The 20,725-nt window shown below is 40.1% G+C and overlaps 1 protein-coding gene across 1 annotated transcript in view; it reads right to left on the reverse strand.

The window, feature by feature from the left end:
• EVC (EvC ciliary complex subunit 1) overlaps nt 1-20,725 on the reverse strand; it is a gene marked incomplete at its 5' end in the record, with an annotated part of 57,716 nt that overhangs the window by 17,502 nt on the left and 19,489 nt on the right. Inside the window, 3 exons of the mRNA XM_082482210.1 lie at nt 3,163-3,375; nt 14,623-14,721; nt 17,549-17,697. Coding sequence (XP_082338336.1) covers nt 3,163-3,375; nt 14,623-14,721; nt 17,549-17,697 — 461 coding nt within the window. The remainder of the gene's footprint in view (nt 1-3,162; nt 3,376-14,622; nt 14,722-17,548; nt 17,698-20,725) is intronic.

The following is a 20,725-nucleotide window of genomic DNA, read 5'->3' on the forward strand; positions in this document are numbered from 1 at the left end:
TCCTCAAAATTTATTTTCATTAGTCATTTATTCTCATTTGCCTCACTCACATCCTCATGCATATAAGGCAAAAGTTAAATATGAAACTGGTTTTCCTTTTCAATTGTAAAAGAGATTCTGTTCCCCCAAAGGACATCATATTCCAGATATGTATAAATGCTAGGAAAGATAATCTCACAAAAAGTGCAGTTCAAGTAAATGGGAAAAATGTCTTTTTGAGCCACCTTGAAAAGCACACATAAATACCCTGGTGAAAAGCCTTCTGGTGTTAGACTTCCCAAGTCTCTAAAGCTTTACAGATGACTATGTAACTCTTGATACAATATGTTTATCAAGAGGCAAATGAAAGACATATCTCCTGCTGGAAAATGCCTGGTAAATTAAAAGGCCTGTCAATATGAATGTTGATTTATGGATCTTCTGTCACGTTCAGCATTGTAACACCTATGCAATCTCCTAAATGACATGATAACTTGTCACAAGTGTCTGATCTCTCTTCTTATTTTCTTAAGGTGGAAACCAAGTGCCTCTTTTTGTAGGATACAAATGTCAGCTTATTGCTTAAATGCGCATGCTAACGTGTTTATACTAGGAAAGAGCCAAGAAATGAACTTTGCATTTGAACATAATATAATGAGTTGTGTGATGTTTTTCAGACTCCTGTATACAGGAAAATCTACCATCCTAGCTTTGCCAGAATAGCTATCTTCCTGCATATTCTCTTTGGAAATTGAGCAGACTTTCTTCCAGTTTAGTTCAAATCACTTCCAAAAAGCCACATGCATTAAGTTAAAAAAGCTACTGAAGTCCTGCATAGAATATCATCTTGAGGAATCACACATTTTTGCACTAGGAGAAACCCTTGTCTCTTCTAGGAATTCATCCCACAGAATCACTCGTCCTTAGGAAAGCTCTGTCTGCTGCTCAGGAAATTTTTGTATTGAATAAGGCCCAACTGCAGTGCAGGTGACCCAGAGACCAATGTGAGAGCTCTGTCATTGCTAAGTGAATTCCTCTACAGTTCAGTAATTACTGTTAATGATGTCAGCAAACCCTTTACTACTCTTTTTTTGTTCAGCTAGGAAGCCATCTGCTTTATATTATGAATGCTACGGTACACTGAAAGTGATAGAAAGTCAACTTTCTAATTTAAATAATCTATGCTTGGGCATGACTGGAACATCTGAATTCACGTACAATGAATCCATCATACAGTGCTGCCCAAAGAGCTATTATCAAGCAACTGGCAGCCGGAGATGAACTAATCCTTTTAATTCCTTGAGGCAAAATGCCAGGGTGTGGTTTCTCCACTCAACACTGTGCCCAATGATACTAACAGTGGAATGCATAAACAGCATTTTTGGAACAAAACTTTAGACTTGAGATCTCCCCCTCGGTGGAGAGTCTCCTAGCTGTTAAACAACATCCTCTCTGGCCCTGGACAATGGCTGTGGTTCAATGGGACAGTGGAAGGACCAGAGCAGAGATGCCGTCACATGCACTCTGACTTCTGAGACTCATCATAAGTTGCAACTCCAACTGTGGTTTTTAATGACAGCAGATACCACCATAGTGCTTTGGGCTCCATGAACTATGAGACATGCTCGTAGCGCATCCACTAGACCAGGCTGCTCAGGTCATTCACATACAAGGACAAGCAATTTGTGAACCCTTGTTGAATGTGAAAATGAACTGCAACCTAGAGGTTTAAGCTTGCCAAGTCAGGTATTGAATCTAATCCTTGATCAAAAGGGGCAAAATTAAAAAAGCTGAGGTCAAACATTGTTTCTTTAATCGCTGAAGGTATAGATATGCCAAATTCAAACAATAAATGCCAGCCAGCACTCCTTGAAAACACAAACGCCTGCCCTTAACTTAAAGCATGTGAGCAGACTCATTGGCATCAGTGGTTGGTCTCCAGCATATTTTAGTTTAGTTTGCTAGATATCCCTGTGACAGAAAAAGAGAAGAGGCAAGCAGAATTGTTTTTCAAAATAGTTGAGATAACAGGTGAGTTACAATAAAGTAAATATAAAATGATCAGGGAGGTGCATGTTGTATAACTCCAGATAGAAGAAAACAGAGAAGAGAAAAAGGAAATGGCTACGATTTTCCAACGAATAATTTTACTTTTGGATTCCCAAGGGTATTCTAAAACCACTGGTCAGCAAACCACTCTACCAGATTTAGTAGGAAGCCCACAGTTTCCTGAATCACAGGGGTTTATGGAAGAACTGTAAATATGAGTGGGTGGAAAACTTAAACACCTTATAGCAGTCTGTAATAATCAGGGACTCAATCAGTACCTTACTAACCATGTACTGGAGTGTCCAGGCACTTTGGAGAATGTATGATTTTGCCAGTGTTAAAGAAGTCTGCCAACCTTTTATTTAAGAAGCTCCAATTACTGTATATGTTGCAGCACACACTTGACATTTGGGAAGGGTCACACCTTTGTATAGAGAAGGTCCTTCTTTGACTAAGCTGTGTTAGTCTTTAAAGCAGCGTTAATTGAGACACAGCTCTGCATGAATAAATTGAAGGTATATTTGAGTTCTAGTCTAATGCTAAAGATACCTGCCTCTGCATTTACTGTTGTTGCTTTTCTCCTCTGGTCTCAATGCCCCCTATGCTGGGGACAAACAGAGCAGGAAAGCTGGATGTTTCTTCACCTTCTAAGAGCAAAGAACAAGTTTTATATAAAGTGTGTATCATATGTTTCCAATTATTATAGTGTTAATGCATAAAAATGATTAAGAAATACTTATTATTGTATGGCCTCCGTTTCTGTAAACTGAACTTATATGTACCCTCTCCAAACAGACCAGATGAAGGTTTTTTTGAACCGCTTCTGTAAGTGCTCAAGAGTTGAGGACATCAGACAGCAGGCTTGCCAAAAAATGTTTATGTGCTGACAAAGTTTTCAAAGACTGTGGACAGATGTTCAGTAATTACACTGGCTCCTCTATGCAAGTCTACATGCACAGCATATATATTCAGTCCATACCACAGGTCAAACTGCCCATCCTGAGTCTGGACCCGTCTGGATATGGGCTGTATATCTGTACACAAAATACTCCCCACAGATAAATACCCTGATTTTTTTTTTTTCCATATCTGTGTTTTTAGACCCTGGGTCCCAGAACGTAATATATGTCTTACTTTTTTTTCTTGCAATAGCTGCTCCTGGAAAAGCTTCCAGCATTTCTGGCGATGGGTCTCCCATTTCTCCAGCTGAGGGATCAAATTCTCCTGCCATTCCTCTTTCAGAAGCTCACATTCTCTTACAGAGAAGCCAGTCACAACAGGCAGGGTCTGAAGAAACAGCTCCGTCACCAACTCCACTAAGGCATGGGAAGCTTTAGAGTACAGCTCCTAACAGAGGGACAAAGAGTGACAGAGAGAGACAGGTGAGAAAGTCAACCCCCCCCCCCAGTCCTTTGGGGCTGTTTCATTGCATGTCTCTATGATGCCAGTGAGGGAACCATGTCCCAGTGAAGACACCAGGCCAGTGACCGACCACTACAGCTAAAACCCCATGCCACTAATGCTTGAGTTAAAAAGATCAGGTTTTGTAGATGGAACCACTTGAGTGTTTTGGTTCAAGGCATGCAAGGGTGTTTAAAATGCAACAGTGGCATACGCACATGAGACCTTGAATCCTAACTGTTGCCCACATGCAACTGCAGTACAGAGTATTTTGTTTTACTGGCTATGGTGACGTGTTATAAAAACACTTACTTTGAAAGTTGCTGGGGAAACAACCTGGTGCAGCACAACACCTCATAAGCACATTTTCAAAGTTACAAATAAATGAAGGCAAGAACGAAGGAAGAGCTAAAAGGGAGAGTATGGCATTGAGACAGATAAAAGTGACACTAGTCATATTATATAGTTGGTGCTCCAAAACATGACACTCTTCAATGCATTCTGGAAAGACAGACATATTCAAATTCCTTCTGATGCAGAACAGGTTCAAACCAAGGAAGACAAACATCTTCTGGTGGTTTTATTGAAACTAGTCCCATATGAGCGATTTTCAATTGCTGAGGCTGTTTCACTCACAAGAAGAGTTTGGATGATTTAGTCAGATGGCATCCAAGATAAAAAGTCTGTTCAAAACACATAATTTCACTATCAAATACACAGTGATGATATAAGCTGTGTTTGCAAACTTGCTACAATTTGAGATAATCCCTGAGGAGAAGGCATGAGGGCAGGTAGCTTTCCTCAGAGGAAGAGAGAAAATAGAAACACGTTGGAAAGGTCACATGGACACTGCAGTCCTCCTGCAGTATGAAGAGCTATTTTTGTGTGAGTTCCATGTGAAAACAGTCCAGAAAGCTCGATTGCCTACTTGGTTTTACTTTCATTGTAAACCAGTGTTAGCCCTCTTGAAAACATTTAGATTTCTTTCTTTTCCTTAAAATACAGCTAATACTTTTAAAACTCTTTTCAAAGAGTTTTAAAAAGAGTCGCAAAAACACGTCAAGTCTCCTAGCTGTAGCCTTCTTTTAAATATAGGTTTAATTACAATCTCTTAAGCGTTCAAAATCTAGAACTTCTCAATCGAAACACAGACATATTTATCTAGATGCCAAAACCAGCTCATAGACATGAAAAGTTCTAGTGGATTTGTCTTTTTCTGGGAGACACACTGGTATAATGTACCATTGTGTAAGAACCCATTCTAACTGCTAGATGTGGTGTCATAAAAAAGAAAGTAAGACCAAAAAACACCAAAAGACCAAAAGAGGATGTTAAATTGCAAAGTCAGGAACTCAGAAATAAAGAATGACCAGAACTTAGGTTGCATGTGAAATCTTGTTCTGTGCTGCCATAATGATAAATTTGGAATTCACGTACTGTTTCCACAGGACCCTTACCTGTTCTGTCTTTAGATTTATCAATACGCATTGAATGGACAGATTTCTTAAAAATCTTTATTTTGTACTTCTCATTTATTGTAAAATATCCAAGCTGTGCACTGAATACTAAATTATTATTATTTTCCTCCTGGGATCCCTCTAGGATGCTAATCACCATATTAATGAACTGTTTCAACAATAAATAGTTTATCTTAAGATCTCCCTGCAGTAGTCTCTTCTTATGGATAAAATTGAGGCACAAAGCTACCAAAATTGTTCAGTACACTGTCGAGATGAGCTGTCTTGATTTTTTCCACTCTTACCTGTTTAAAGCATGCAAAATCTTCAGAAACCAGCTCCCGCTGGCTTTGTTTAATCTCAAAGTGCCAGGAATTCTTCTAAATTGGGCTACAGGTTTCTGAAACTGGGTACTGGGCATAAGTATCAGAATTGGTAGTCAGAGACACAATGATCAGATACCTAATTTCTGGTAACATTCTCCCATTCCTAGCTATTGTGCGCAATCTGGACATGACCGTATTGCTAGGGTAACATTTGCTACAGAGGTGCATCACGTGCTGAAGGATGGATCTCCCCTACTCCTTAATTATTAAAGTTACCAGTTCCAAGAAGCAGGATCTACACCATCTTAATCATCTGCATAGTTGTGGGCCTGGCTTAGCTTGCCAACACTAATGCAAAATGGCTTGTTTGAATTCTCTCTTCTGCTGCTGTTTGTTTTAAAATTCAAGTCTCCGCACTCTGGGATTTAACATAAACTCAAAGATCCTATGTTTCCAATCTCTGTATCCCACGCAACATTTAAAGAACAACCACTCTTACCTCTGTAAACCATCTCCTCTTTGAGCTTTACCAGCCTTTCAGGACAAGTTAATTCTACTGCCTTTACTGGGTGTTCAGGGATATAAGAAATCCTCTTGGGTTTGAAATAGTTCAGAAGCAGTCTAGACGAGTCTGTGGCATTTCTATTGCAATCTCAAAAGATCTCAGGCAGGGTGTTAAAGAACTCTGTTCTTAAACAGACTGAGTTCCACCTATGGCAGTTAAATCACACTGTAACACATTTTGCTGCAGAACTGATAGCATTTCCTTGGCATGCTGACAGCTCTGTATTATTATTTACTAGGAAATCCTCCGCACAGAACATAAACAAGGTGTTTTGTTACTTGCCTTCATGCCATTTTGTTTAAAGACCAAGTGAACAGACTTCTGTTTGCACTCCCTGCAGCTTCAAATTATACTGTATACTTACCTTTGGCACTACCAGAGTGGGTACATAGTTACCCAGGAAAAATGGGACTAGGTCCTGTTCTCATAAAATTACTTACCTACATCAGCTCATTAACATGATGGGCCAAGTTGTCTTTAGATCAAAGGCGCTTAACTATTTGTTTGCAAAATACTTCATGGCCCTCTGCTAAAACTAGTGTATGAAAGGACAAGAAAGTGGGATTAGAATTCCAGGAGCAGTTTTTCACATCGAAAGTCTCCTTAAAAATGAAAATGCTGGGTGAATACATGGAGGGGAAGCAGGACTAAGCAGTACGTTCTTTACATCTCACCTATGTTGCAAACTGGCATGCAAAGCAACATGAAGCCTGGTCAGGTGCTGTAAGTCCTTGGAACGGTGATTTTTAACAGGACTGAACACTTTACCTTTAAGTTCTGTTAGCAATTCTCCCCTGTGCAGGATACAAATCCTGCACTTGCTGGTCTTACCTGTTGTCCAGGGTCACAAAATAGATTACTGTGCATGACGATTATCAAAATACTAACTTCACAAATCCTGCACTTGCTGGTCTTACCTGTTGTCCAGGATCACAAAATAGATTACTGTGCATGACGATTATCAAAATACTAACTTCTCTTCGGTGTTCAAGGAACCACTGGCTGCTGGCTTCTTTAATCTCAACACATAATCATACGGACTTTAGACCCCAGGCAGTCCTTGCAACCCAGACGCCGACAAGACAGCATGCTCTACCCAGAGGACGTACCACAGGTACAATACAATGGCCACACTGTTTAACACAGCACTTGAAAAAACGCAGTGGAACGGCCTTTTAAAATTTGGTAGGGGAAATGATAGGTCTACATTTAGGAAAGATTGCAGATGTGATTGAATTCTACCAAAGTGACTCAAGCTAACAAAATAGTTCAAAACTATTTGTACTCTTGATCTGAAACAGCAATAAAGTCTGCGAACAGGGACGACGGGCTATAAAGCTTATTCTCTGCAGGAAAAAAAAGAAAACCGTTAAGAAATCCTCCTGCTTCCAGGATCTTATTTTTGGACGAGAACACCTATGAAATAGTTCTTACAAGCTTCCTGATATGCCATTTCTTGTTTTTAGAACTTTTACTTAATGAAATTTATTCAAATCGATTCCATTAATAGAATAGCTGATTGCAGTGTTGAATGAACCTGTTTGTAGTACCTGGCAGTCAATCTCAAAGCTTTTCAGAAAATCTCCAGAGAAATTCATCAAGCATAAAGAAATACCATGGGGTATATGCAGAAATAAAATGGGCTCAGATTAAAATGCTAAGTGCATCTGAATTTCAAACAAGGCAATAAATATATTATTTTGTCAAAAACCAGGGGAAATACACAGCTTATCAGATTTCACTACAAAACCGAAGAACAATATTAATGCCCTCCCTCAAAACCAAATGATTAAAAGGTTCCTACACACAGATGAGAATAAAGTGAATAGTGAAATTGTGAAGCAGGAAAATGTATTTAGAAAGGCTGGTAGTACTGTATTTTACATGCCACTCACTGACTAGTATATATTATGTCCAAGTGGCAACTGCACAGCTATTTGTTAACTTGTGATAGCTATTTGTTAACTTGTGCTTCAACAGCATTTCATAAAAATAATTAAAATTTCTGGTCAAAGCTGTAGAACACTCTTGCATGTATCTCCAGAAGCTCAATGGCTAGGACACTTGTTTAGGAGGTAAGAGATTCATCTCCTGACCCATATTGTATCTTATTAAGGACAGAGATTCAATACTGAGATCATACATCCCATAAATACTCCACACATTCTTGGACACCACTGGCCACTAGAAGATACTTCACACTCATGCTAAATGGGGAAAAACTCATTGCATATACTTCCTCCTCTCTTCCACGTGAAGAATTCTGGAATACTAATTGGAGAATTAAACCCTGATTTTAAGCATCCTAACACCAATAAAACACAATGCCATTGAAGTCATCCTTAGCACAAGCTAATAATAATAATAATAATTAAAAAAAAAAGTTTGATTTCTATGCATTTAAAACAGGTACATTGAAATTCCAGTCTCGCCCCCTCACCGGTCTGTGATTTATTCAGGAGGCATTTTTAATCTTCTTCTGTATTCCCTTTTTAGAGATGTGCCTTTGTAGATAAGGTTATGTCCTTTACTAGATCTAACTATTAACAAATTGTGAATCCATATAGAGCTAAAATACATTTTCTTATGCAGTAAGGCAAGAAGCAAACTTCAGAATGAAGGCTATCCATATCAGGCATCTTGTATCAGCTTTGACTGAACTGACCAGGTCAAATTTAGTCAGTGCCCAAACCGAGAAGTAGATTGAGCTTGCATGGTAAGAGTTCACAAATTTAATCTATTAGATTAATCTATGCTGTCTTTCAGCCTTTTGGGGATAAGTCACAGGGCAAAATTTTCAAAAGTGAGCATTTGAGGTGGAGGGCTCTTGATATGGATTTCCATCTGAGATAAGCTGTGGGTGATTCACCTTGAAAAGAAGCTAGGTCTTGGTACCCAAAAATACAGTCCACTATGAAAAGCACCCATAACTGTATCTCATGTTAATGAAATTACATAAGGGAAGTAAGGAAAAAGTAAGTCTCTGAGAATCTGTACTACTTTTTTTGACAAAAGTAAATTTTCCCTTTTTATTAACAAAGGAAAAAATCAAATCTTTTGCTTCAACCTCACATTCATGTTTACCCATTCATAAAATGTTTATTGCCTTGTCTGTTGATAATACTCATTACTTAATAGCTTTTAGTCTAAATTCCTGTGCATTTCCATGTTCTGTCAAGTCAAATGAAATAACATTCTGGTGAACTGCTGTCAGCAAAGGGGAATTATAAATGACAGTAACTTGCGTGTTTTTATGGTTTTGATGTTAAGGCTGAGGAAAAATAATTATCTTACCACGGACTATGTAATTCCTAGCTGTTAATTGATTTCCTTTATGCAATCTGCATGTCTGTTTTCTTAATAATGAATCTCTTAATCACCAACCTCTTTTCACTTCTCCTACTGAAATAAATAGGTAGTTCACACACAAAAAAGAGAGAAAGAAAAGATTAAAGGTTGGTGAACCTCTGATATGCTAAACTTGAGAGAGGCTTGCAAGAAGCTAGCCAGTAATCTTTTCAAGAGATCATGAGAAACGAGAAACAGAAGAGGATACATTGGGAGGGGCGCTTTTGCTGCCAGGTAAAAGAAAATTACGGTAAAAACTTTGCAATCGAAAAGCTAGCCAAGCCAATACAAAACTGTTACTGCAGCATAATATCCCTTCTGTACGGGACAACTCTGCAGACTGTGTTTATGAAAATATTAGGCTGAGCCATTCAGTCACCTCTGACGCAATTCCTCCTTCAGTTATGATGTACTGTGATAATCAAAATCACTTTCCCCAATTCCTCAACTTGGACTCCAAAAATTAGTTATGGAGCCTGTGTCTAGACACAGACTATTCACCTACAGCACGCTATTTTCATCCACTACTATGGCTGCAAAGTCCTACACTATCCTCAAAATATAACTCATTCTTTCACTTCAGGCATCAACAGATCCCATTGACCTTGGTTAAATCATTTTAATTGATTTATTCATGTGTACACAAAACAAACCTACTCAATTATTCTATGCAAACACAGTCAGCTTCCAGATCACTGCATATTTACATATTTATTCACCAATTTGGATAATTCTTTGATGTACTGTAGCACTACAGGCTACAGTAGTGTTAGAGGGTTACATAAAGTATATTGATTCTGTTTAATATCTTTATCAATGACCTGAACAAGGGGATCAAGTGCACCCTCTGTAAGTTTGCAGACAACACCAAGTTAGGGGGGAATGCTGAATTGCTTGAGGGTAGGAAGGCTCTATAGAGGGATCCGGACAGGCTGGGTCAACGGGCCGGGGCCAATGGTATGAGGTTCAACAAGGCCAAGTGCCAGGTCCTGCACTTGGGTCACAACAACCCCATGCAGTGCTACAGGCTTGGGAAAAACTGGTTGGAGAGCTGCCTGTTGGAAAAGGACTTGGGGGTGTTGGTCAACAGCTGGCTGAATATGAGCCAGCAGTGTGCCCAGGTGGCCAAGAAGGCCAGCAGTATCCTGGCTTGTACCAGAAACAGTGTGGCCAGCAGGACGACGCAAGTTTCCCTGTACTTAGCACTGGTGAGACAACACCTCAAATACTGTGTTCAGTTTTGAAGTACTGGATCATGTGGGAAGAAGTGCAACAAAGCTGGTTCAGTGTCTAGAGAACAAGTCTTATGAGGAGCAGCTGAAGGAACAGGCGACGTTTACCTTGGAGAAAAGGAGGCTGAGGGGAGTCATTATCATTCTCTACAACCACCTCAAAGGAGGCTATAGCAAGGTGGGAGTCAGTCAATCTTCCCAGGTAACAAGTGACAGGACAAGAGGAAACAGTCTCAAGTTGTGCCAGGGCATGTTTAGCTTGGATATTAGGAAAAATTTCTTCACTGAAAGGGTTGTCAAGCATTGGAAAAGGCTGCCCAGGGAAGCGGTTGCATCACCATCCCTGGAGGTATTTAAAAGACATGTATATGTGGCACTTAGGGACACGGTTTAGTGGTAGACTTGGCAGTGTTAGGTTAACTTGGCAGTGTTGATCTTAAAAGGTCTTTTCCAACCTAAACATTTCTATGACTCTAACATTGTGAGAACAAGGTAGGGATCTTCTCCCACAAGTGAGTGGGACTTACAGGTAAGTGGCGTATTTTCTGCTGTCCCCACGATATTCCTTGGTTCCCTATTGGTTCCCAGGCTTGCTTCCCTGCTTGCTTATACTAGGACAAACCAAGGTAACCACTGAAATAAATCAAGTCATTCTAGCGCACGGCTAATGGAGGAACGGAGGGGCTAAACTTTTTATCACGTATAAGCCTTTGTCACACACAAGACCTTGCCAGGTACTTTTCCCTTTAAAAAAAAAAAAAAAAAACAACGGTGTAATGGCTTGCAAATATAGTAGCTAAGGACCATAAAGCTAAGGCAATGGCTGGGCACCAGGACTTCTGCTCTTGGTCAAGCGAATTTGTCAGAGAGCAACCCTTGGGAACTTTGTACTGGCTGTCTTCCTTGAGGATTTATTCTGGTTTGTCATCTACAGTGCAAGTTTTGATACAGTACTTTAGTGGGGGTAGATGGCTTAGAAAATTGATATAGGATCGAGGCACCTGTATGTTCTAAGATATTTGCTTTGAAAGCTGCTAGTAAACTGTTCTTAGCTGAAGGTATGCCTGAGAATGGGACCTAACCCTAGCTAACTGGATATTATGCATCTCTCTAACATTGGTGGTGTACATGAACTTATTGGATATTACTCCGAATGGTCATTTGTCCGAACTAACATGGCTGTTCTTTACTAGGATATCGGTGTTTATCTGATAAATTGCAATATTGATGATGCCCTAAGGACCATGAAAACAACTTAAGAAAAGAGAGGGCTTGGATGTGGGAAAAACCACCCACCATGGTTTGGGTTCTGCTGCCATTAATCTGAAAAGCGTGGTGTGACTCATTCCAGTTCTGGGGGTTTCCAACCAAAGCCAAGATGGCAATGGGTAGACAAGCAGGAACTTGTCTGGAACCCTGAATCCTGTGCATACTGGGCAATATTAGATTGTTCAGCCCAGAATAGTATGTGATATTTCTTCAGTCTTGGGCCAGTAGGGAGTATAAACTACTTGGTGGAGGGGGCATATAGGATGCTGTTGCTAAAACTTGGTTAAGGAGAAACTGTGATTTAGATAACACTTTGCTTCCTCTTGGATTTAGGAAATCAGTTCTTAGTAAGACAACTCAGTTTTATTTCCCTTAAACGCAACAGCTATTTAACTTCTGTGTGTGGGAAAGCATAACTACTTTGTGCAGTTTTGCAAGGCTAATTTTCATTTGCAACAAAATAAAAACTGGGCTGAACTCTTAAATATTTAATTACTTCTAGTTCTTTCCACTCTGACTCTGTTTACAAATGTATGAATGCATCTTTTTAAAATATCTTGCGGTTTGTCTTTGGATGTCTTGTGGACTACAGGCTGAGGAATATTCATCTGAATATCTGCAGAGCATGCTAGGGTGACTTGAGAGAGTTTCACTCAGTTTTTTCAGTAATATTGCAGCCTCTACCAGTGAACTTCTTTTCTTGCCTTGTAACTTACTTAGTAACATGTTTGCAGTTATGGAAATATGGAGATTAAGTGAATAACCGAATGTTTAACCAAACTAATTTAACCTTTTCCTTGCTCATGGTAGAACAGAAACAGCAGATTCCAAACTTTCCAAATGAGGGCAAGGCAAACTACCATGAGTTAAGCTTCTGGAATGACAACATGGAGCTTTGCAGTGTTTGCAGATGTGCCCAAACTAACTGATTCTACAAACTATGTTGTTCAAACCCAACAGGGACATAGGTCTTGTAGCACAGTGCTGACTATTGCCACGTAAGGGTTGCTGGTACCCCACTGGTTAGTCTAATGTTTGCTTCCTTAGGTCGACCTGAGCTGCAGTCATACCACTGCACGTCGCCACTGGTAGCAGTAGCTTCTCCCTAGCAGAAAACCAGAGAAACTAAATGAAGGGCCAAAGTCCTGCTGCCCAGGGGAAGCCTTCTGCTTGTCCAAGGTGGACTTCTGCTCTGAAAGTGTGGTGGAGTAGAGAGAGAAACAAAGGCATTGTGGCTGTGAGATGCAACTCCTTCCCTTAACGGCAAATCTACTTTTGCTTTTAGGCCACAGGTAATGGACAACGTGTGTAACTGCTGCACTTCCTTCAGCTATAGAAGTCATAACAGATCCATTTACGTACAGTGGGGCTATGCTCATTTGTATTTTCTCCACTCTAGCTTATGCTTCTTACAAGCTATATTCAGAAGCAGTCTGCTCTCCTAAAACAGTCTGGAATATCTGCGTTTAAGGTTCAGTCTGGAGTATCTGTGTTTAAGGTTAAGGGGAGAAAGTGCAGTTTGCTCATTATGTTAAATGTCACAATAAAAATGTTTTATTATAGGGAAAAAAAGTGGAAATTAAGATTTGTGGACCCTCATTCAACAGATGCCAGCCGGATCACAGTACTTGCAGTTTCTCATGTCTGGCAGGATTTGTTCGCAATATGGAATATAATGGTTTAGAGCCTGTTGAGTTGGCAGAGTTCAAGTTTGTGCAGCTCTCCTGGCAACTTGGCAATTCTAAAAACACTTAATTCACCCAAACCAATTTTTCTTTAATGGGAATAAAAAACTTTAGCTAGCAGTCTGATCTTAGTGTTACTAAAGCAGTGTACACAATGAAGGAAAGCAATGTAATTTCACAAATGAGGTGGAACTATGCAGGATAAAAAAAATTGTTTGGTCTCCAGAGACTTCATGTGAATCGAGGAAGGAGGTGGGGAAGTTAGTAGCTCTGGAAAATGGACTGTGAGCAGTAATATCAGCAAACACATTGACTTTTCTTAAATTAAATAGCTTTGTACAATTAATCTACTCTGACTCACTGGTATAGCCCTCCAAGCAAACTTTTCCTTTCTCCAAAGCAGTAGTTCTTCTCAAATATCCTGTTGCTTGCATTATTACATAAAACTATGGCAAAACTATTTGTTATAAATACAGTGTCTTTATTTTTTTATCAATTGAACTTGAAAAAGTGCATGTGGACTAGTGCTAATTAAGATTGTGCGGGTATCTTATGACAATGTGATAGGGACTACAAGTTTCTGTAACACCCTGATCTGGTCATAATTAATCATGACAAGGATCCTGTTGAGCTGAAAGTGATTAGTTCCAGCCTAATTAAAGGTCACTTCTGGCTACAGATTTGGGCTTCATAAGATAGATCATGCTATCTTATTTTTCAGTGCAGACAGAAAATAATTAAAGATGGCGCAAAAGCATGAAGCATCTACATACTTTCCAAATCGGTAATATAAAGAAGTGTAAAAATATTACTTACACCAAAGATCTGAACTTATTTCAGGGAACTAACTAGTGTCAAAACAATTTCATTGAGAGAAAAAGAGATCAGAAAACTATTTTTAGAGATGTAGTGAAATTAACTAAGAATTGTATCATTCTACCATGGTGCACAGGAGACAATTATGCTACATAAATGAAGTCTCTCTCCTGGTAGTAATGCCAGACATTATACGCTCTCAACGTTACTGCAGCCTTGTCAGCCACCCAGGCAGCATGTTTTGGCAGACCACCTAGGGATTTTCTGACTAATACGAGGTTAGGAAACCTAGTGTGTTGGGATGAAAACGAAAAAGGCAAGCTAATGTGGAAGACTGTCCTGCCTTCATCTCCTGGTTTGCCAGCCTAGCTCCCTGGAGTTGCCATGATCTCTCCTGCAATTTCCTAGTCCTTCCTGAGGCCTGACATTGTGTAGTGGGGTTAGAGGATCTTCAGAATTATTTTAGTGAACAACACATATCACTAGAGGTGGTACCTTGTAAAGATCTGCAACAGCCTCTGTGCTCTCCCAGTCATCCTCCTCCTCCAGTTCCCACTGTGCTTGCCGATGCTTCTCTAACAGCTCATGATAAGCCTGAAAGAAACACAATAGGTATACTTAAATATCTGAAAAGGTTTTGATACCTTCTTGTGATACTCCCCTTCCCACATACCACCGCAACAGTAAGCGTTTATCTGGAATTGTGACTCGGAGGAAAATGAAACTTGCCTTACCACCTTAATTTGAGGATATACCGTCTTGAGGATGAAACTCCACACCCTCTGCAATTTGGGGTTAAATAATATGTAACTAATCCTGGAAAACATGTGAAATGCTCTGTTTTACAACCTGTTTGCCAGTGTATGAATATCACTTCATGATAGCCAGTACTATGAGGTGCAGAACAGCCATCAGATGTCATCATCAGACACCTTAGTTATAGCTATATCACGCTGTATAGGGCTTTTGCACTGGGGTTGGTCACCACGTCCCATGGTGGTCCCTAAAAGGCTGATTTATGACTTGGCCTTGATTTGGCCCTTGGTCACAGATTTAAGAGGGATGCAATGTTTTTCTTCAAGTCAGGACTGTTATGTGTTGGCAGGCTCATGTGTTGTAATGGAAGACTGAGTTTCACAGACAAAGAACATCTCATTCTAATGAGTGGTCTTATACATAAATATTCCATATTTGGATTTAAATTGCCAAGTGTCCTCTTACATTCCCTGGTAAATGACTTTCTGCCTTAGGTGAGTCAACAGGGCTCTTCTAAAGAGCACAAAAGTACGCATAAACTCTTCATGTACAGGTTGTTCTTGTAGAGGTGGACTTGAAAATTCACACTTATCATGAAATTGCAGTTTACCACAGAATTTGACAAGTTAATTACTGTAACTTGTATGTCCACTGTGGGTAGGGTATGCCCACCCAAGACTGGGTTACTGTAACTGGCACTTTTTGGTTTGTGTGCTTCACTTGATCATTCCTGTATTCTCTGCCAGAAAAAAAAAAAAAAAAAAAAGAAAACGCTTCTTTTCCAGTGGAAACACAGATGAAGGAGACAGAACGATACAAGGCTCTCTAACCTTTACTATCTAGGTCATTCTGTCATTTAAAAAAATCAAAGCTGCAGCAACTAAATCATTACCATCCAACTTGTGTTCAGAAGAAACTGACATTAAGAAAATTCATTGCAAAATCCACCTTCTTAATTGCAACTTAAAATTCAGCAGAAAGGTCAGTTACTGCTGAGGCTGCTACCACGGTAGTGCGAGCCCTTTGATGAGGTGGAGGGGGGAAGGCAGAGAGGAAAAGTGCACTTGATGGGTACAACTCTGGGCTCATGGTGAAGATTCAGGACCAACTCCCTCACTGCTGGGCTGACTGTGAAACCATGAAACAGGTTTAAAATAGCTCCTCGAGTCTAAGGGGCTTGTTCACACAAAATAATTACTGGACTACTTAAGTCAAAACCGTGGGAGCTGCAGATATATACATATTTTTCTTATTCTTCAAAGAGTCTCTGAACTCAAGACCCCATCTGTTGAGGGACAAAAGGCTCTCTCCACTGTGGAAGCAGAAAGGTTTAAATTTCTGACTTATTTTATTATTTGCACACAGGCATTCATAATACTAAGACTCAGTTGTGTTCTGTCCTGCAGCATGAAGTGCAAATTGCCCATACCTTCTCAGCCTGTCATAAGCAGATCATTAGCCTACAGTTTAAGTGTATTTGTTACCTTTCTAAGGTGTACAGAATAGAACACCTCTTGCACAAAGCTGTGTGCCTCTAACTCTGTAGGAAAGAGGTCTTAACACAAAATTTCTAAGCTTTTTAAAATGAATTTGGGATGCGTCCAAGAGTTTTGAATTATGTGTATAAGGAAAATACATTTACAAGTGCTCAATGGTTACAAAAATGTGTGATAGATTTGTCTCAAGTTACAAAAAGCCAAAGAGATAAAATGCATTCTACTGTTTTAAAGTGCCTGAAATCTTTTGTTTTGAAGTGAGGTGTTCCCCGACAGGTGCTGCATACAAGAACAGTAACTGCATTATCCAATTCATACAATATAATTAAAGAACTTGTCCCTGCAGTACAAAATTGCAGTGTTGAGATCAATACATTTTGACAGTTTGCTACAGCTGGAATCTGGGTCTTCTCATACAGTAATTTATCTAAGTTATTAGATTTCATCAAAAGTTTAGTCCTGCTGGATGTAACCATTTTAACCTTAAATTATTTCTTTTCATGAAAATTGAGGATCGATTTTTTTTTTATTTCTTAATAACTTGGGTCTGTAGTTCTCAGCAGTTATAGGAGTTTTGCAGCTCTCAGCATTTACAGCTAAGACCTCTGATTTCGTATATACATTCTGAACAATAACAATAGAGCTCTATAGAAAATAAGGCCAAGAAAACATTACACTGGCCATTGTATACCATATTAATTTATCTATTGCAAGCCTTCTCTAAGGTGTCCTGCCAACAATCACAATGAGTTTTCCCTCTGTTTACGTGAAATTTGGTAGTCTTTTGAGCTTCAGTAACCTCACTTATAGAAAAGCAATTAGATCAGTGCAGTCTGCTTTTTTCTATAATGCAGGCCAGATACTTTCCTGCAGAGATTTCCTATATTGAACCAAACACATAGTATCTAAGTAAAAGAGTTTCTACAAAACATGCAATCTAGCATTAAAACCCTTTGGCATTTTGTTCCAATGCGACAAGACCAACACTGGAAGAAAAGTCTCTAGGCAAGCCTAGGCAATCCGGGGTCTGACCCTATCCTACCTGTGCTACTGTACATGATTCTCAGGAGGACTTCTAAAATCCCAATTTTATGGAACTGGGAGAAATCTGCAATATATTTGGCGTTAAAAACTAATGGAATAGTGAAAATAAGCTTTTATGTGTTCACCTTAAGAAAATCATGAACATCTTCATTATGAAAAGTTTTGCTGAGGAGACTTCCTTGTTCAGCTTTCTGTCTGTGTTTGAACTCTTCTCTCTTCTTTGCACGGCACTCCAGTCGTTTCAAGATCAGGTCTTTACTTTGTTGGATACATTCTGGAACAGAAACCACTGATGATTAGATACCGTAACTCCACAGGGAGAACGTAACATCTGCTACTGTCACACAACACAAGCTCACAGAAATCTGTTAGTGAGTGAAATAGGCAAGTAATTACCATGCAGGATTTCAAATTTGATTCTTACCCTGATGGTCTTTTTAAATGTAAACTTTTGGGTTGTTACATGGTACATCTATGAGGTTTTTGGATCACTACCATCCTGCATCCTTCCTTTCACTGGTGCTGCCGCTTATGCAAAGGCAGTGTGTTACTTCAAGAAACAGATTCCCAATTGCAGCACCCTAAACCTTCCCCTCCTGCTTCGGTAAGGTCCAGAAGTGGCTCATTACCTAATTGCAGATATGCAAATGCTGCTGCAAGGACAGGGGCAGTAACATATGGCAGGGAGAAAAGGTCTAGAGCAGTGTTAGTTCAGGTTAGCTTGAATTGGCACGCAGCCGTATCAGGCTTCCAAAGTGACTCATCCAGGAACCTCCAGCAAAAGTAGTCAAGGTCCCTCTGATTTTGTGCTAGTACTGTGAAATATTTGGGACCAAGTTTGTCCCCCCTTTATCCTCCCTACAGCTCCAAGTGATTTATAAATTCATGAGTCTATCTGAACTCTGTGCTGCAGAGTGGAATTGGTGCTTTCGATGTTCTGCCACTACTTAATGTCTCATTGCCTGTCCACCTAAGAAGAACTTTATTAGTTTCCCCCACTCCCCCTGCCCCAGCCCAGTACTTCACTCCTAACACAGAGAGCGAAAAATGAATGCAAAGCAATAGACACCTGTGGCTGCTGTTCTGCCACCACATCAAGCTGCTTTAACCATGAGAAATTATTTTGTGGAGAAGTAAAGGAGTACAGTACTGTAGCACTGAGCATGTTAATAATTCTCCATGCTAATTTATCGTGCTTATCCACAGGCTGATGATGCACTGACAAAACACTTGAACGTGCACTGAAAGTACAGGAAAGCCTGTAATAAAAATGTCATCTGAACAAATGTAGCAACTGTTATTTTTAAACACTACTTGATTCTTTACTACTTCCTTGTTTGTTTCCTAGGAGCACAGTCTTGCTGGCTTTTGTGTTCTGCTTGTGAATTATAGGTACAGTTTAACTATGTATTTAGGAGTTCATAAGCAAGGTCAACATAGACTTTCATGTGAAAATGCTGCACTCCAGATTTATTTTTGTCTAAAGCACATTTCATTTCTATCTAAAACCAGGAGGCCGATAATGGCCTTCTGCACAGGCCATACTAATTATAATATATAGCTATATATAAATATAAACAACTACTTTGCGTAAAATCAAGGCCTTGACAGAGGTATTTTTGCTTTGGAACAAAAGAAACTTGACAAAAAGCAGGAAAAACCACCCACAGACATACATTATGCTTAAGAAATGTTAGTGGATGAACCTACACAAAGACTACGAACTAGGCATGCCAGTTTTGGGACTTTGGTTCCCTCCATGAAATAATCTGCATCATGATATGCATGAATTTGCGAGTATCAGCAAACTGTTTACATGGTTAACTGATGTTTTTAAAATGGAGCAAGTCTGCAGCATGGGTATTCCAGTCACCCTCTATGATGAAATCACTGGCTCAGTAGGTAAGGAGAGAGCAGTGGATATTGTCTACCTTGACTTCAGCAAGGTTTTTGACACAGTCTCCTGTCAGATCCTCATAGATAAGAGGACGAAGTATAAGCTGGATGAGCAGACAGTGAGCTGGATTGAAAATTTGCACAAAGTCCACCTGGAAGCCAATAATGAGCGGTGTACCCCAGGGGGTCCAATCCTGCTTAGTATCTTCATTAATGACCTGGATGATGGGGCAGAGTGTACCTTTAGCAAGTTTGCAGAGGTCACAAAAAAATGGGAGGAGCGGCTGATACAGCAGAGGGTCATGCTTGCCACCCATAGGCCTCTTGACAAGCTGGAGAAATGGGATGATACAAATCTCATGAAGTTCAACAATGGGAAATGCAAAGTCCTGCAGGTGGGGAGGAACAACCCCAGGCACCAGCAAATGCTGGGGGCTACACAGCTGGAAAGCAGCTTGGCAGGAAAGGACCTGGGGGTTGTGGTGGACACCAGGTTGAATATGAGCCAGCAATGTGCCCTTGTTGCAAAGAAGGGTAATGGTATCCTGGGCTGCATTAGACAAAGCATTGCCAGCAGGTGGAGGGAGGTGACTAGTCAACACTTCTGAAGCCACACCTGGAGGGCTGTGTCCAGTTCTGGGCTACCCAGTACAAGGGAGGCATGGACAGACTGGAGAGAATCCAACACAAGGCCAGGAAAATGGAATTGGAATGATGGCCTGGAACATGTCTCCTATGAGGAAAGGCTGAGAGAGCTGCAGCTGCAGCAGGCAGATCCAGGCTCTTATGTGGTTCCCAGTGACAGGACCAGAGGCAACAGGCACAAACTAAAACATGGGAGGTTCCCTCTGAACATCATTTTTACCTTGAGGGCGACTGAGCACTAGCACAGGTTGCTTTCAGTGATTCTGCGAATTGTTGACTGTAGAATATGACACTACCTATCAACACGAAGCCTGAATGTGGATGAGCAGCACTGCAGCAAGAATATACTGCCCTGAGACCACATTCGTTCTGACTACTCAGTTCACTGAACTCCAATCCTAATGCCATTTTGCTAGGACAATTTTCTTTAAATATGCCCACAAGTAGCAGAAATGGTTCTGGAAAATGTGTGAGAGTAGAATACTTCTCACTGTTTTCCTTTTGACTGAACGTGTACTATAATTTTCTATGTGTGCTGATGGGAAGCACTGAGCCCTTGATACAGCACTTATCAGAGGAGTTGGGGATATGCTTCTCGACATGTTGGGCATTAGGTAACACGCAAAGTGACACAGGAGGAACCTTAAATCAGTGGGTCAGTCAGCTTAGACTGTAAAAGGAAGACAAAAAGACTTCATTTTTAAAATATTTTAGGCTGACATAAGTCTTAAAACTATCTTTTCACAGGAGTGATAACACAA

This window comes from Vanellus vanellus (assembly GCF_965231255.1).
Source record: "Vanellus vanellus genome assembly, chromosome: 4".
In the NCBI taxonomy this organism is placed as follows: domain Eukaryota; kingdom Metazoa; phylum Chordata; class Aves; order Charadriiformes; family Charadriidae; genus Vanellus; species Vanellus vanellus.